Raw genomic sequence first — 18,769 nt, forward strand, 5'->3', positions numbered from 1 at the left:
TAGAGACCAGAGGCAAACAAATCTAACCTAGGCAATGCCAAGCATTAGCTGGAGAGGAGCAAAGGGCACTGCCGTTGGAGAAGGGGAAATGGCGTTTCTCCATCTGCCAGTCTGGGTTTGGCACAAGCAAGTGGAACACTACCTGCCTGAAAGCATAATGGAGTTTGGAGGAGGAATAATGAGCAGGGGCTGTTACCATGGTTTGGGCCCCTGCTCCAATTGGACAAACCTTAAGGCTACAGAGTACAATAATATTGTGTTTGCGGCGACGGGAGTGGAAGAACCTGACTGGGTTGCACAGAGCCCCGACCTCAACCCAAATTAACCCCTGTGGGAAGAACTGGAACCCCAATTCTCTTGGGACTGAATGGAAGCAACTCCCAGCAACCCTGTTCCAACATCCAATGGGAACCTTCCCAGAAGAGCAGGGGCTGTTAGAGTTATATTTTCTCAGCACTGATGGAAGGAAGGGGGAAATGAAGAGGAACAAAGCCCTGACCTATTTGCCGGTTGCCAGGAGGAGTTTGGCTTCAGAAATGGCGTCTTGTTTCCTGAAATCATAACTACTCTGTGCACATACAGTTCTACAACTTTCCTGGTTCATTTATTAAATTACTTAAAACTTACTTTACATAATATAAAAAGAATTAGGTCCCAAGACTGAGCATTGGGCGGGTTGAGGTAAAGTCTACAGATCATTTGGAGGCACCACTGAATCTGTTGCGTGACCTGATAAGCAAGAGACTTCCAGTGTCTGTGTGAGGAGGAGTCACGGTGCAAAGTGCTAAAGTGCAAGTTACCGACAGACCAACTGCAGCATCTCCTCCGTGTCTAGGATCTTCTCTCTCGGTTTCCCAACTGCAAGACCTTTGGCAGTCTCTGCCTCATCGATTTTCTCCCAGTCAGAGAAAGAGACAGGCTGGATCCCTGTGGAAGTTCAGAAGGATAGTATGAGTGGGGTAATGTTGCTAAGGTGCAGGTACATGGGCTAGTGATGGAAAGTGATGGATGTTACTGCAAGGATACACTTTGGAGGTGCCAATAGAAACAGAGAGACCCAACATGTAAGACTCCCAGCTTACCCCGAAGGTGAAGCAGCTCTCGGATAGCTACAGAGCCTGGCCGAGGTTCCGACCAATTCAAGGCTCCCAACTGGACATCCTCTAGAATGGCTTGTGCTGTATCAAAGCTGTCTGTCATTGTGGTGGTTATGACTCCGGTGGGACCTCTCTTCACCCAGCCGCTGCAGTACAGGCCTGGAGAGAGACGAGCTGTAAGCCTACTGAGGAGCCTCCTTCTGTCTAAAGGCAGGAACAGCGCTCACCTGGGATTCCTTCAACTCTGCCCATAGAGTTTGGGATTACACCCTGCTGGGGCAGGAAGGGGACAGTCGAAGAGATGGAGACACTTTTGTACCCGATGCTGCTAAAGATCAGACCGCATGATATGTTTTCCACCTGCCCTGTGGGGACTGCCACAGCGGTTTCTCCTGAACCCTAAGTAACAACAGAGGAAGTAAATATACAGTTACCCTGTGCAACATACCCCAAATAACCTTAAGGGCACTCTCGCACCTCCAGGCGAGTCACTGACAGGCGGATCCGGGCTGCTCTCTTCCCATCCTCACTGGGTAACACGGCCAGGGGGCTCCTTAGGAAGCGCAAGCCCCACTCTCTCTCAGCCTGGGCCCAATTGGCTGCCACCTTCTGGCCAGGCTTCTCCAGTGCAGCTTTCACTAGCAGCTCGGTGAGGCGCTTCCTTGGCCGAGGGAGGTCTGAGGAACATTACAGAACGATCAGAAGGATCAGAACTGTGGCTCTAATGATGGCCGGAGCAAAGGGCAGCAGGGAGGAAGAAAAGGAAGTTATTGCAAGCAAAAGAAGGAATGATGCATTTGCTTTGCTGATGGCAGAGCCCCCACAAGAGAATAAGGCAGAGGGGGGAGTAACCAGGCTCAGTAATGAAGGCAAGAAGGAGAGACAGAGGAGCAGCCATGGGAAGGAGAAGCGTTCTGCTGTTGGCCCACCTTTGCTTGCCTTCTCCAAACCCACATAATCAGCGGGGTCCAGCTTTGGCCGAGTCTCTGGTAAGTTTATCATCTCCCGCAACTCCTGGTGACAAAGAAAGAGAAGAATCAGAATCCATGCTAAGTGGTGCGGGCAGAGAGATGCAACTACCTGGCAACTACCTGGGCAGAGAGAGAGAGGCAACTACCTGGGCAGAGAGAGAGAGGCAACTACCTGGGCAGAGAGAGAGAGGCAACTACCTGGGCACAGAGAGACGCAACTACCTGGGCACAGAGATACGCAACTACCTGGGCAGAGAGAGAGGCAACTACCTGGGCACAGAGATACGCAACTACCTGGGCAGAGAGAGAGGCAACTACCTGGGCACAAAGAGACGCAACTACCTGGGCACAGAGATACGCAACTACCTGGGCAGAGGGAGAGGGGCAACTACCTGGGCACAGAGATACGCAACTACCTGGACAGAGAGAGAGAGACGCAACTACCTGGACAGAGAGAGAGAGACGCAACTACCTGGACAGAGAGAGAGAGACGCAACTACCTGGACAGAGAGAGAGAGACGCAACTACCTGGACAGAGAGAGAGAGACGCAACTACCTGGACAGAGAGAGAGAGACGCAACTACCTGGACAGAGAGAGAGAGACGCAACTACCTGGGCACAGAGATACGCAACTACCTGGGCACAGAGATACGCAACTACCTGGGCACAGAGATACGCAACTACCTGGGCAGAGAGAGAGACGCAACTACCTGGGCAGAGAGAGAAGCAACTACCTGGGCACAGAGATACGCAACTACCTGGGCACAGAGATACGCAACTACCTGGGCAGAGAGAGAGACGCAACTACCTGGGCAGAGAGAGACGCAACTACCTGGGCAGAGAGAGAGACGCAACTACCTGGGCACAGAGATACGCAACTACCTGGGGAGAGAGAGAGAGACGCAACTACCTGGACAGAAAGAGAGAGAAGCAACTACCTGGGCAGAGAGAGACATAACTACCTGGGCAGAGAGAGGCCACTACCTGGACAGAGAGAAAGAGACTCACAACTACCCAGACACACAACTACTATTTACTGCTTGTGAGCTGAACCCCGACCCTCAGTTATGGCAGGGAGCAGAGGGAGGGGGGAATATAACAATAGAGATTTCTAGCTGACACTTTAACCCTAAATTGTACCTTTATGGTAAATGCCACTTGCAGAGGCCCACGGCGCCCGACCATCCACACCCTCCGTATGCGGCTTTGGCTCAGAGCATCCAAGGCAGTCTGGGTAATGTCTGTTTTCTGCATAAAGATAAAGGCATGCACACGGTGGGCACAGTGTAGAAGGGGCAGAGAGGCATGATGGGTAAGGAGAGTCACTCACTCGCAGGATGTCGACTGGGGAAAGGAGAATACGAGCAATATCCAGAGCCACGTTCCCCTGCCCTAATATCACCGCCGTGTCACAGCTCAGGTCTGGATGAAGCTAAACATGGAACATACATGTCAGTACTGGTTACCCTAGTAACACATGCCATGCTTACTGCCCCACCGCCCGAGGAATAAAATCCCCCTTCACAGCACTCTCACAGCCTCAATGTGACTCAAATGTGACTTAAATGGAAAATGGCTGAAAATTTGGCTCTGTATTTTTTATACTCAGTGGGTTCTGGGCTGCTGTCGAGAAGCTAAGCTTAGGGGCTGCTAGAAATCATGAAAACATTAGCCATAGAAGCTGATGCAACACGGCTAATTATCAATTCTGATGCAGACTACACTGGTTACTAAACTGCCATGTAATCAATTGCTGATCAGCCTTGTATCATGAATTCTATATACTGTTATTATTGTGAGTCGGTCCCTAAGCTCAGGGAAGTGACAGCAGCACAGAGCACGTACTGGGAATTAATAGAAAAGAAGATGGGGGCTACTGGGGGGCATCTTCAAAGGAACAGATCTTCCCTGCTAAGGGGTTGCGTTTAGGGGGGGCTGGTACAGAAGCCTAAAACAAACGAGGGGTCATTTACAACACCAGACCTGTTTGTGTGGCCTCACAGACTGCAAACAGGACTGGTTAATAAATCACAGTCCTCTGGGAGCCCATAATCAGCCCCATACAGTGCGTGTGTAGTCCCCAGCCTGGTGCTATTGTTCATGTCACAGTATAAATGGCCGTCTGATCACACGGAATCCGCCAGCACCGACACATTAATCATGTACCGAGACTCACATGTCTGTTGTCAGGGAGCCCATTGTACCAGCCCACAAAGTCCCTGGCAGAATGGACTCCGGGCAGCTCCTCTCCGGGGATCCCCAGCTCACGTTTGTCTTCAGCACCGTAACTCTGTGAGACAGGCAGACTTGTAGGAAATATATAGATTTACTGTATATACATATAAACCATCCCCTCACAGGATACTCACCAGCACCACAGCGTGATAGGCCCCCTGCAGCTCCTCCACTGTCACATCCCGGCCCACCGTCACATTGCCCAGGAATGTACAGCGCTCCGACCGAGCTGTCTGCGTGAAGGTGTTAATAACATTCTGTAATGGCACAGGAAAAAGGGAAATTAAAGGGCAACTACACCCAAACACAACATTGCAACTTTGCTATATAAATCAATTAAAGACTATGCAGCCTTTTCATGATTGTTAATGTAATAATCTGGTTTGGAACAGTTCCCTAAGCCCCACCCCCTGTTCCCCTGCTGATCTGGCTGACTACTTTGTGACTCCCACAATCCCCTGCACACGTAAGGAAAGGAACATCACAGTGCAATGCATTGTGGGTTATGTAGTTCCTGTATGCTGTCTGTAAGCTGTGGAGAAGCTGTTACAATTTGTAACACCAATGTTTTAGTCCCTCCTCCCCTGCCAGGATTTCAAATGATGCAGAAAAAGTAGAACTGTGTTGCAGCTGGATTTCAGCATATAAAAATGGTATTTAGTTATACTTTTTTGAAGGAACAGATTACAAGAATAGGTATATTAGGGGTTTCTGTGTTGTGTGGGGCTCTTTAATAGAGCATGAGTTTCCTTTTACTAGGGCAATTAATGGAGATATATATAGTTCCACTGTACTGAGGGCATAACTACAAGGTATTGGGCCCCACAGCAGGAAAGGGACAAATGACTGAGCTGCCTTACAGGACAATGGGCAGTGCAGGTTTGATCCATTCGGCCGGCAGCCGTAGCTGAATGTATATGAGGATCAGTCAGGAGTGGGAACCATACGTGGCTGAAAGTAAAATCCTTGACACAGTATCAAAGCGAGCCTGGAGCAGATTTATTAAGCTCAAGCCGCTGCTGCGCTATCAGATCCCGAGTCTCCCTTTTGGCCAATGTGACGCTTTATTTGGCCAGACTTCTCAGAGATAAACTGCAGATACAGACAACTGGGAGACCTTCGGATTTAACCCTCTGTACAATGCGCCACGTGCACTTGTGGGACACCGCGGCCTCGGGGCCACAACTCTCTTATCTGCGAGGCTGCGCTATCTACAGTCGCCTCAAGGACTCGCTTATCTCTCACTCTCCGCCGGCTCTTTCATGTCTGCCTCCAACCCTGCCATCCCTACATCCCGGCCACAGGGAGCAATCACTGCGTATCCCCCCCCGGCCAGGTCTCCCCTCTGCCCCTGCCTTGGGGCTAAAACTGTCAGAGATACGAAGCTGCCAACGTCATAGCTATCCAAGAGCTCAGTCACCTGGTTTGACATTATGGGATGTATCCGACTGATGAGCAGCTTTCATATACAGTGCCGGTGTTGCCTGTGGCCTGCTTGGTGTGAGCTGGGGTAGGTGAGGCTGTCACTTCCAGTTAGGCCATGGCTGTCTAAAGCAAGAGCTTGAACTCTTTAGCCAACCAACTGCAGGTTAGTGACTGTCTATGGCACCTTACAGCAGCCCCTCTGGCATTTGCCTGAACCCACAGATTGCCAGTCTGGGCCTGGGTCCTGGCATTCCAAGTACCCAGAGGCCCAAACAGCCCCCCCCCCCCCCCAGCCCAATAAATAGTGAGTGACTATGGCACCTTACAGCAACCCCTCTGGCATTTGCCTGAACCCACAGATTGCCAGTCTGGGCTTGGGCCGTGGCATTCCAAGTACCCAGAGGCCTAAACAGCCCCCCCAGCACAATAAATAGTGACTGCCTATGGCATCTTACCACAGTAATGACTGGCTTTTGTGCCCCACTCTTTCCATTTACTCACCTTTACTTCTGGGTGATCCGGCGCCACGCCAAAGCGCACCAGGCCGAAGGGAACTGGCAGTTTCTCATAGATATCGACCTGAGCTTGAGGGTTGTGCTGTGAGGACAGAAACACAGTCAGTACAGGTTTGTGAGTCCATAAATGGTATCTATCAAGGCCTGCATTCTTTAATAGCATGGAAACTAGTGAGAGCCATTCATTTTGAGACTATTATGGCACGGGGAAGGTATTGCATGGTACTAACAGCCAATACTTCCTCGCAGGTATGTTATTCTATCAATCTATACAGCACAATATGTCCGACTGGCCAGGAAAACATGGCTCACTATATAAAACACTGCACCACAGAGAAAATCTAATTAAGCAGTGAAGTGGGTCAAAGGAACAGTTAGTTGGCTGCTCTCCTCCCACTGCTCAGGTTGGAACATGGATTTGTCAGCACTATGGGCCCTTAGTGGGGATAGAAAGTGTAAAACAGATGACAAATATAGAAACGACATTTTAAAAATGATAGCAAATATGAAAGCCTTTATATGGTCACAGAACCCCTCAGTGACTTCTAATATCCTTATCATTTACAGTAGGGGGTACATTATCCCTTATAATACATGAGTGATACCCAGAGTTCCCTGTATAACTCAGCCTGCAGCCTTGTGCCTTTATATGGTCACAGAACCCCTCAGTGACTGCTAATATCCTTATCATTTACAGTAGGGGGTACATTATCCCTTATAATACATGAGTGATACTCAGAGTTCCCTGTATAACTCAGCCTGCAGCCTTGTGCCTTTATATGGGCACAGAACCCCTCAGTGACTGCTAATATCCTTATCATTTACAGTAGGGGGTACATTATCCCTTATAATACATGAGTGATACTCAGAGTTCCCTGTATAACTCAGCCTGCAGCCTTGTGCCTTTATATGGGCACAGAACCCCTCAGTGACTGCTAATATCCTTATCATTTACAGTAGGGGGTACATTATCCCTTATAATACATGAGTGATACTCAGAGTTCCCTGTATAACTCAGCCTGCAGCCTTGTGCCTTTATATGGGCACAGAACCCCTCAGTGACTGCTAATATCCTTATCATTTACAGTAGGGGGTACATTATCCCTTATAATACATGAGTGATACTCAGAGTTCCCTGTATAACTCAGCCTGCAGCCTTGTGCCTTTATATGGGCACAGAACCCCTCAGTGACTTCTAATATCCTTATCATTTACAGTAGGGGGTACATCATTACAAATAAACATGCTCAAGCAATGATGCCAATAGAAGGGATGCTCTAGGCATTCCCAGGTTAAAGGAAATTGAGTTTGAGTGCTGCAGTAACGGTGCATTTTTTCCATTTTAGAAGACTGGGGAACCTTACCCTGAGGATGTGCTGGGCTGTGTAGAACCCCGCCGGGCCGCTCCCAACGATACAGATGTGAGGAGTGGGAGAGACGGAGGAGAAGGACCTTTGCACCCCTGGGAACAATGAGAGGTACATTCCTTTAGGGCAAATCGGTACCAAACTGATCCTGCAGGATACACAGTACAGGCCCAATACTGCCTGTGGGTATAATGTCACTGTGCCACTGCAGGGCATCACATAGAGAGCGATTGTCTCCCACGGTTCCCATGCAGTTGAACAGGAAACACAAGTCTGAGTACTTTTGGCCAAAGAGCTTACACCTGCACTGTATAACATTAACCTAAGGCCCCTGGCACATGGGGCTTTTACCCGTCTCTGTCCTCTGAGACCAATGGCAGATAAAATACTACTACCTGGCAAAATACTGCTCTGATGCGTCTCCACTGCTCACAAGGTGTGTATTTGAGAGCTTTTGGGATGAAATCTTAAGGCATTAGCCCTAAGCACCAAAAGGCTTTACACAAGAGGGCACATTCCTTTACATCTCCCCCTTGTGCCACCCGGTGCTGGAAATGCTTAAGCACCCATCATGCACCCTAAGCGCTCCCCCACAAGATCAGGAACAAGGGAATTATAATAGGCTCAGTATTAATTCTGCTAATTCAGCCCGTTAGCCCCAGCCTGCTGCCATTTGATTAGAGAACAATGTGGCCCCTGTGCCAGCGCTACCCCGCTGAGCAACCCTGCTCCTTACCCACAGCAGAACATCATATACAGACCCAGGCTGTCCCACCATTTCCACACAGTGGGCCAGTTAGTCACAATATTGTGTTATGGGCCAGATAATAACACACTGATATCCTCATTCAAAGTGGCCATTGGAGCAGTCTGGGGCCATAAAAATGTCACAAACGGTCATGTCCCAAACTGAGGCCTCCAGGGGGGGGCGCTCTGCTATGGCCCATCTACATGGGATTCTGACTTATCAGCACATTGCCCCATGTTTACAGACAATTACCTTGTCCAACCCCTGCCACAGGATAGTTCAACAACATCTGAAGAGGTGTATGTACATGTAACCCTGCTCCAAAGCTGGGCCGGCGCCCTACTGAGGCTGTAGGGCAGGGCAGTCCAATTAGAGGCCCATGGGCTGTTATTGGCCCTGCGAGGGGATTGTAAGGCCCCCAGACTGCTTAAGGGCCCCACACACTTCCTTCTATAACATTATCATTGTAATATAATCCAGCACAAACAGTGCACGGCACTACTCTAGAGCACAACATGAAGATAAAAGTGGGTACTCACACTCTGCCCACCTTTACTAACGCCAACATACTCCATGCCCTTCCCTGCCCACCTTTACTAACGCCAACACACTCCATGTCCTTCCCTGCCCACCTTTACTAACACCAACACACTCCAGGCCCTTCCCTGCCCACCTTTACTAACGCCAACACACTCCATGTCCTTCCCTGCCCACCTTTACTAATGCCAACACACTCCAGGCCCTTCCCTGCCCACCTTTACTAATGCCAACACACTCCAGGCCCTTCATTGCCCACCTTTACTAACACCAACACACTCCAGGCCCTTCATTGCCCACCTTTACTAACACCAACACGCTCCATGCCCTTCCCTGCCCACCTTTACTAACACCAACACACTCCATGCCCTTCCCTGCCCACCTTTACTAACACCAACACACTCCAGGCCCTTCATTGCCCACCTTTACTAACACCAACACGCTCCATGCCCTTCCCTGCCCACCTTTACTAACACCAACACATTCCATGCCCTTCCCTGCCCACCTTTACTAACACCAACACACTCCATGTCCTTCCCTGCCCACCTTTACTAACACCAACACACTCCATGCCCTTCCCTGCCCACCTTTACTAACACCAACACACTCCAGGCCCTTCATTGCCCACCTTTACTAACACCAACACGCTCCATGCCCTTCCCTGCCCACCTTTACTAACACCAACACACTCCATGCCCTTCCCTGCCCACCTTTACTAACACCAACACACTCCATGTCCTTCCCTGCCCACCTTTACTAACACCAACACACTCCAGGCCCTTCCCTGCCCACCTTTACTAACACCAACACACTCCAGGCCCTTCCCTGCCCACCTTTACTAACGCCAACACACTCCATGTCCTTCCCTGCCCACCTTTACTAATGCCAACACACTCCAGGCCCTTCCCTGCCCACCTTTACTAACGCCAACACACTCCAGGCCCTTCATTGCCCACCTTTACTAACACCCACACACTCCAGGCCCTTCATTGCCCACCTTTACTAACACCAACACGCTCCATGCCCTTCCCTGCCCACCTTTACTAACACCAACACACTCCATGCCCTTCCCTGCCCACCTTTACTAACACCAACACACTCCATGCCCTTCCCTGCCCACCTTTACTAACACCAACACGCTCCATGCCCTTCCCTGCCCACCTTTACTAACGCCAACACACTCCATGCCCTTCCCTGCCCACCTTTACTAACGCCAACACACTCCATGCCCTTCCCTGCCCACCTTTACTAACGCCAACACACTCCATGCCCTTCCCTGCCCATATTTCTTCCCCAGTGCACCTCACACACAGCCTTACCTATCCCAACACACCTCTCCCAACTCCCCGCACTTGTATGTATGTATGTATGTATGTGTGTATGTGTGTATGTATGTATAGTTTCATTAGTAAATACTGATCCCGACACACTCCATGCGATTCCCTACATGGCTTTACTGGCCCCAGCGCATTTCATGCACAATCCTACCCTTCTCCCAGTCACTACAGGGCACAAACATAACCCCCCCCCCCCCCCAACCCACTTCATTCACAACTGTACAACTCCCAGCACCAAGGTGCCACTATCCCCCTGCACTGCCCGCACCTTACACAGAGCTGGCTGCTGTACGTACCGGCAGGGCAATACCCCCTACTCCCCACAGCAGCCCCTGCTCTCACTGCCCCCCTACACAAAGCCCCCCGTGTGTCTCTCACCGGCAGGAAGCAGCAGCAGCCGTCCCCGGGGAACTCTCAGGCAGCGGGACAGCCCCCACATCCTACCAACATGGGGCTCATACACACACTGACAGCCTCGGCCGAACTCTGGCGCTGGAATATTAGCCACGCCCACGCCCCGCCCCTCAGCGGCGGAGCTGTGGACTTTGCCAAGGCCGCATCTTGTTACTATGGAAACCACCTTTGGCGTTCGCTGATGACGTTTACAAGCGGGTACATGCGCAGTAGGAATGATGCTCTATGGCTCACACACAGCTGGCACTAAATCCTCTGCTGCTTCTCATTGGCTCATTCACATCTTAAAGGAGAACACACCTTTATTCTGCTTAATGAGACAAACTGTAATAATGAACAACTTTCCAATATATTTATTGAAAATATTCAGTGGTTTTAAAGTTATTAGTAAATGTGACTGCAGTATTGTCTGTCTCTGCACTGCTGGTTCTGACTCATGAGTGGGGTTTCTGTGCTGCTAAACTTGTCATTCCCTAGTGTTCAGGTTTCCCATTTGAGGTAACTAACCCACCTCTGCCATGATGTGGCCACTCCTTCTATAGGCCCTGAGCCTTGCCTGCCCCTCCTGTAGTGTCAGAGATGGGCCAATGGGGCACAGGGGTGTAAGTGACAGCAGCACAGCCCGGCAGGTTGGGGTCCAGCTAATTGGGCTCTCAGGAGTCGGCTTGGCACTAGGGATGCACAGATCAACACTTCAGAGCTGACTTTTGCTAATTTGTTTCAAGAGTCAGAACAAATCTGATATCTCTAAGCTGTTACCCCTAAGTAATTAGGCAGGTTTAATATATAAAGGGAAACTAGATCAGCGTTCCCTGCTTCCTCGCTCTGTGCCTGAGCCCCTCCTCACTGAGCCCGTCCCCACAGAGCCCCCTGTAACATGCACATCCTTTGTATCCAAGCAGCGGCCTCCCCAGGCAACAAGTGACTGATCCCAGCTGCTGGCAGGCCCGGGTTTTCATGGCGGCGCCTCCTGCGTGAATCCGTTGGGGAAAAGCAGATTCATTGGTATGAAATTCCCAGTAGCTCCGGCAGCCGCTAGCAGTCATACATGTCTACATCTCCGAAGGAGAGTCTCAAGGGCAACTTGTCAGGGAGAGAAGAATCCCCGGTATTTTTAGCATCATATTAGAGGCAGAACTGGCAGGGAGGGGAATTCTGAATATAATTAACATAGTAACTATTTCATGTACATTCTGTACATTGTGATCTATGTTCCACCATCCTGTTTCGTAGAGATCTGTGACAGAATGCTCTGTTATACAGATAGCTAGAATCTCAGCCATAAAGCAGGGCAGGACTGCTGCTTACAATGAGGGGATCAGATAGGATCTGTGCCACTGTGACAGAATGCTCTGTTATACAGATAGCTAGAATCTCAGCCATAAAGCAGGGCAGGACTGCTGCTTACAATGGGGGGATCAGATAGGATCTGTGCCACTGTGACAGAATGCTCTGTTATACAGATAGCTAGAATCTCAGCCATAAAGCAGGGCAGGACTGCTGCTTACAATGGGGGGATCAGATAGGATCTGTGCCACTGTGACAGAATGCTCTGTTATACAGATAGCTAGAATCTCAGCCATAAAGCAGGGCAGGACTGCTGCTTACAATGGGGGGATCAGATAGGATCTGTGCCACTGTGACAGAATGCTCTGTTATACAGATAGCTAGAATCTCAGCCATAAAGCAGGGCAGGACTGCTGCTTACAATGGGGGGATCAGATAGGATCTGTGCCACTGTGACAGAATGCTCTGTTATACAGATAGCTAGAATCTCAGCCATAAAGCAGGGCAGGACTGCTGCTTACAATGGGGGGATCAGATAGGATCTGTGCCACTGTGACAGAATGCTCTGTTATACAGATAGCTAGAATCTCAGCCATAAAGCAGGGCAGGACTGCTGCTTACAATGGGGGGATCAGATAGGATCTGTGCCACTGTGACAGAATGCTCTGTTATACAGATAGCTAGAATCTCAGCCATAAAGCAGGGCAGGACTGCTGCTTACAATGGGGGGATCAGATAGGATCTGTGCCACTGTGACAGAATGCTCTGTTATACAGATAGCTAGAATCTCAGCCATAAAGCAGGGCAGGACTGCTGCTTACAAGTGAGCTCAGCTGATCATTATTCCTACACTGAGATATCTAAGCAGCAAATCTGCCAGGGAGAACCCACTGATCGGCAGCGATCACCAAGAGGACGGGGCAGGAGGGAGAGTGCAGAGGGTCTGACTGGCTCAATGTGCCATAAGGTACTAAGCCCCCCATGGGCTGGAATACTGGGGTAAGTCTGAAATTGTTTTGCACATTTCTAAATGAATGATGGGCAGATGCCATTAGGCACGGGTGGCTGGGCAGCGATGGGGAGACACGATAAATAGTGGCGGATTAATGATATGTGAGGCCCCTCCCCCTTCCAGGCCACTCCCACTTCCAACAATTATACAAATATACCACGATTAACTTTCAAAATGTTAACTATTAGTAATAATTATTAGTAAAATAATGCAGCTGGCCTAGGAGAAGGCAACGTACGTAAGGAGTGCGCCACTGCGCCCAGACGTACAGGTCATCCGTGCAGGCAACACGCGTGTGCACCCAAGCTTTCCGTGCCGGGCTGGGCTCATACATGCATGGATGATCTGTACTCCTCTTCGCCTAAAGGCTGCCATACACGGGCCAATTCTAGCTGCCGATATCAGTCCCTTAGACCCATTTGGCAGCTAATCGGCCCATGTATGGGCACTACTGACAGGCCTGCCCGACCGATATCTGGCCTGAAATCGGGCAGGTTTAAAAATTAGTCCGATAGCACTGGCTCGTCGATGCGGTCCCCAAACTGACGGACACATATACCCATCACTCACATTTAGTCGTTTGCCCGTGGGGCCAAGCTACCCTAGTAAATAGAGATTTGGGGAGCAAACAATGGGCCCCTGGGCTATAGCCTGAGGATCCCTAGGCATTAATCTGCCCCTGATGATGAGACATGAAGCGAAGAGGCTGAGAGATAACACAGGGGAAAGTAAATAAGGAATGTCCTTGGGGCGGCGGGGAAGACGCTAGATAACTCACCTACAGACAAACTGCACGACTGTAGCCCAGAGCCAACGGGGCCCCCACAATGCAATGCGAGTAGGAAGGAATCACTCAATAAGCAGAGGGTTCTCCCTTTAACAAGAGCCTGACTGGAATGAAACTCCCCGGGGGGGACGTGAGATAAATGGCGGCAGGGATTTATACCGTATCCACGCGGTGCTTTATACCTGAACTCCTAATCCACAGGGGGCAGCCGCTTTCTCTATTAAGGGAGGTGATGCGGAACAGATGGATGCGCAGCTCTTTCCATCTTTTATCCAAGGTGATCCTTCTGGCTTGATGGCTCCGTGCAAGAACGGATTAACTCTCGCGGAACCCACGAGACTCCTATGGCACAGGGGCCTAGTGGGTTAACTACAGGGGTACAACTAGGGAGGTCACTGGGTGCCCCATCACCCACATTGAACCAGCGGCGTAAGTGGGGCAGCAGACCCTGTGGTTGTGGGGAGACTGAGCCCCCCACAATGAAATAACATTTCTAACACTCTTGCAGTCAGACATGAACTCACCCACATTTATGGGAGACCCCTTATTAACCCCCTCACACCCAGTCACCCAACAGGTAAGTTAACCCTTCCTTACCTGCTTATTGAAATATATAGAAACATCACCTGAAATCCTTTGAAACTGCCAAGCAAGAAGCACAATCAGGGGGGCAGGGACGGGGTTGGGGGCAACAGTTGGAACCAAGATGCAACGGATCAGTTCAGAACCAGGTAGGCACCTCTGTGCAGGATCCCATGTAAACTGACTTTCTGCCCATAGGGTTGTAACTTTATAGGTCTATAGTTTGGTCAAAGCCCCCCTCCCACAGTCTTGGTCTAGCCAAGGGAGCCGCCATATTGGATGACTCGGGCCTATCCAGCATCCTTTTGCATGGCTATAGGCATGATGGAATTATAACTATGTAAAAATCTCAGAGATGTCATCCAGTAAATGAATATTCTCTATTTCATAGTTACATGGGGCAGGGGATACAGTTGTTCTATAGAACTCTATATAAATGTCTGGGTTCCGATGGGCGCCCGATTTCCCCGCCGTTGCGCTGCCGACTTTATCGAAGTTCTGCCAGCTGGGTGATGGGAGGAGTCTGGACCATCAGTTCATTGTAGTCCCTCAGAAAGAGCTGTAGCCGGGACAGGTACGTATCCTCCTGGTATGGCAGATTGTGAGTGCGCAGAAACCCGGACACCGTGGGTTTCACCTGTAGGAGAGGAGAGTTGAGAAGAGGGACGACCATAAAATGAAGAACAATGAAGTAGTTCAAGGAGAAGGAAAGTCATTTTGGCATTTTACTGCCAATAGATGTGCCACCTAGAACAACATATTTATTCTGTCATTCTACCATGCCTGAGTAAACAGCTTTAGAAGCTTTCTCCCTTTGCTTAAAATAGCAGCTGCCATTTTAAGTAGCTTCCTGCCTGCAGTCTAGCCGTTATAGCTGAGATCACACATTCCTAAGGGAGGGGGGAGGGAGTTCTTAGCATTTTAGTGGGGGGGGGGGGAGCAGGAGAGAGGAGAAAACTACACAGACTCTGGCCCAGGGAATTAAGATTGTTTCTGAGAGAGGAAGTCAGACACTGGAACATCATGTTTACAAAAAAAGAGACAAGAAATCCTGTGTTTCTTTTGATAGAGGCAATGTAGGAAGGCAATGTACACCCACGCCCAACTCATCCCGTGCCACTGAGCTCCTCATACACAGTCTCACTGCCTTCTGTACAGGGATGGCTTATACACAGCCTCTAACCTTCAGGCACATGTGGTCCGACAGCATTGGGAAGAGGTGGTGCTCCACGTGGCAGCTGATGAGCGAGTGGCCAAATGTCCAGTCCAGGATCAGGTTCCGAGGCAAATTCAGCACGGAGTGGGCCATGAGTATGAGGCGCCGAGGGCGTTGAGTTGGGGAGAACATGGGGAGCCCTATGTGCTGTGAATGGAACATGGAAACAGTGGTGTCACCGCGTTGGCCCATAACTCATATACTTCATATATATATATAAATAGACGTTTCTCACCTGAAATATATTAACATGTATGAAAGGAATGGCCATCACGGACCGTGAGAGGAACACGCACACAATGGCCGATCCTGCGCCCAACCCAGAGATCTGAGCAAGTAACCAGCAATGGCCCCACAGGCCCACGGAGATGCAGGCCAGGCTGCACAGGGCTCGGGGCACTGCCATCTGCGACATGTATCCTGTATGGAAATAAGAACAATGGCAGCTCTGTTCAACCAATAGTGCTTCAGCTTTTGTTTAACTATAACTACCAACCCACTGATGCAGGGAGCTGAGTCTATAGCTACACTATATATATCCAGTAGCAGATATTAGTAATGGAGGGGGTTGTACTGTACAGAGAGAATAGCACTCATGTTAAGGGATAGGAAGGCTGGCACTTACTGAGTCCCACAAACAGGGTAACGACTGGCAGTGCCAGTGGGGCCAGGAACATGTACACAGCGCAGCTTAGGAACGGAGCCTTCCATACGCTCGAGTCCCCCAGGCCAATGACATTGGTGTGGCCATGATGTTGCTTGACGTGGCCCTTCTCTCCGCACGGAACCGGGATCCAGCTGCACACCTGCAATAAACAGCCACGTTATTCTTCTATGGCACAGCTGTAGGGTCATTAGTAAAGAGGTTACAGGAATGCCCTTTAAAGGGGTAGTTCACCTTTAAATTCTGAGACAATTTGCAACTGATCTTCATTTATGTATTTTCTGTGTTTTTTTTAGTTATTTAAGCTTTTGGGTCAGCAGCTCTCCACTTTGGTATTTCTAAAGCTATCTGGTTGCTAGAGTCTTATTTACCCTAGTAACCAGAGAGAGATGGGAATATGAATAGTAGAGGGCTTGCAGAGAATGATAAGTAACAAAAAGTACAATAACAATACAACTGGAGCCTTACAGAGCAATTCTTTTTGGCTGCCGGGGTCAGAGTTGAAAGAAGAAGGCAAATAATTAAAAAATTATAGAAAATAAATAACAAAAAACAATTGTAAAGTTGCTATGAAAAGGATATTTAAGGGTAATTAATAGTGGCAGAAGCAAACGGAGCCCTGATAGTGGGTTTGGAAGGCAGGGTGGAAAGTGCTAAAGACAGAGCATTGCACCATTTTTTTACTTGGCACCTTGAGTTCCACCCGTGGGGCCTCTGCATTCGGCAGCTCTATATCTAGAAGCACACACAGGCCACAATGGGGCGCTATGCCCTATGTTTTTATAAATGGCCCCTATTCCCTCTTACAAGCACAATGCTCTGCAGTGCTGGCTCCCGCTAGATACATTGGGTCTAACATTAACACTGGGCTGCCATTGGCCCCCAGGCCAGACAGGTATGCAGGACAGGTTACCTGTACAGGACTAAGACCTAATACATTGCGTTAGAATGGATCATGAAACTCGCCCTTCCATTTACAGTGGCCTTTCATGGCCAATCACTGTGTCTGACCAATCAGTTGCAATAGTCTGTGTGTTTTGGGCTGCGGCCAGAGCAGGCAGATCTAAATGGAAGGGAAAAGATCACTTGTGCACCTCCCCCATGGGCATGCTGACCAATCAGAGTGACTGGAATCCAATAGGATCACAAAGCACGGTGCCATGCCCACATTGGCTGAGTCAGGCCAAATTAGCTGGCTATATTAAGCACCTGTATGCTGTGCCGTGATATATTACATGTTAATTAACATTCACGGGTATTTTTAGCAAATAGGTCAGGCAGACTGAGAGGCTCAGCCTGTAAGTCAGGAAATAGTTTGAGGTTATTAACAAACGAGGCTTAATTTAGATCCCTACCGGAGGGAAAATAATTGGGAATCTCTGTTCTAGATTGAGACTAGAACTTGCACCTTGATGCTCCATCTTGTGTAGCACTGTTACCCCTACAAGCAGATGGAGCTCAGGAGTCTGTTCTATTGGATAGCTATGACCCAGAGGAGCCGGCCCACTCGCTGACAATCGATACAGCAGTACATATGGAAGTGCAAGTACAAATAAGGGCTTTCTCAGTGGCCACACTGTACCTCAATAAAGAAAGTGGCCCAAATCCTTCCCAGTTGGGATGACTGGCACAATGAGCGGTGACTTGCCAGGTGACTGCCCTTCACAGTGATGGCTGAATTGGCCAGTCCTAGGATGAGGATGCCCAACACAAAGAGGAAGAGGCTGCCGGACCCCAGACATAGGAAACCTAAACAAGATTAATAGGTAATTTAAGGGGTTCCCCAAATGAAATTTGCTTTCTCCTTATAAGCCCAGTCTCCATGTTAGTGTCGTTCTGACCCACTCCTTATCTACAGATCCTACTTACCCGCAGGTACGCTGCACATCGCCAGCCCAATTATGGCCCAGTCTGCCCCATGTTTGTCCCACCAGCTGCTCTTTTTCCATTCTTCCCAAATGAGCCGCGACAATTCCAGCAGTTGCCCACCATCATCTCCTTCCTTGGTTTCTGGAGGTGACCCAACATCACCAGGCTCCTGATTGTCCTCTGCGATGCCAGCCTGCGGGGTTGGGTCGCTACTAATCGACCTGTGAACTATGGCCGTCCTTTTCCTAAGGGATGGATCATCTACTGCTCCATCCTCCCCTTTTTCACTTACATCCTTACAGGTGATCTTCTCCACCTCCTCATCCATCTTCTTTGGACAAAAGGAGAGGGGACAAAGACCCAGGCTGCTATAAAAGTCCCAACTGGCTAAAATCTGAGACTTTTCAAAACATTTCTCAACCGGTCACTGATGACGAGGTCCAATGGATTTATGATTGAACTTCCATTGCTAAATCTCCATCCCACATGGACTGGTAAGTCTTCCTCTACATCTATCTTCCTTCTCCTCAGCGTCTCATAACCCACAAGCTTCTTTGTGGCTACCCAAACCTTTTATTTCTTCTTCATATGTTATCAACACCCTCACCGGACAAGAAAGGTTGGATGGCAAGGCAGGGAGGAGGCTGCTTAGTAAGAGGGGGCGGGGTATAAGAAGGAGTCATTGAGACCAAGGAAGGGAGTAGCA

General features: G+C 49.5%; 2 protein-coding genes across 3 annotated transcripts; both read right to left on the reverse strand.

Moving 5' to 3' along the window:
* Nucleotides 1-582: 582 nt before the first annotated feature.
* On the reverse strand, nt 583-10,758 carry fdxr (ferredoxin reductase). 2 transcript variants are annotated; one of them, NM_001128055.1, is given in 12 exon segments: nt 583-927; nt 1,083-1,256; nt 1,325-1,496; nt 1,575-1,774; nt 2,027-2,111; nt 3,209-3,316; nt 3,399-3,500; nt 4,245-4,358; nt 4,438-4,560; nt 6,230-6,325; nt 7,608-7,705; nt 10,611-10,721. In NM_001128055.1, coding segments are annotated over 12 exon segments (1,464 nt in total). In that variant the 5' UTR covers nt 10,672-10,721; the 3' UTR covers nt 583-796.
* Nucleotides 10,759-14,675: 3,917 nt separating this feature from the next.
* Nucleotides 14,676-18,727, reverse strand: fads6 (fatty acid desaturase 6). Its single transcript, XM_002939561.5, has 6 exons — nt 18,064-18,727; nt 17,777-17,943; nt 16,156-16,336; nt 15,766-15,950; nt 15,498-15,677; nt 14,676-14,951 (listed from the first exon to the last, which is right to left on the reverse strand). Exons 1-6 carry the CDS (start codon nt 18,389-18,391, stop codon nt 14,802-14,804), a joined length of 1,191 nt encoding a protein of 396 aa, XP_002939607.2. The 5' UTR covers nt 18,392-18,727; the 3' UTR covers nt 14,676-14,801.
* Nucleotides 18,728-18,769: the final 42 nt, after the last annotated feature.

This window comes from Xenopus tropicalis, chromosome 10 (assembly GCF_000004195.4).
Source record: "Xenopus tropicalis strain Nigerian chromosome 10, UCB_Xtro_10.0, whole genome shotgun sequence".
NCBI lineage: Eukaryota > Metazoa > Chordata > Amphibia > Anura > Pipidae > Xenopus > Xenopus tropicalis.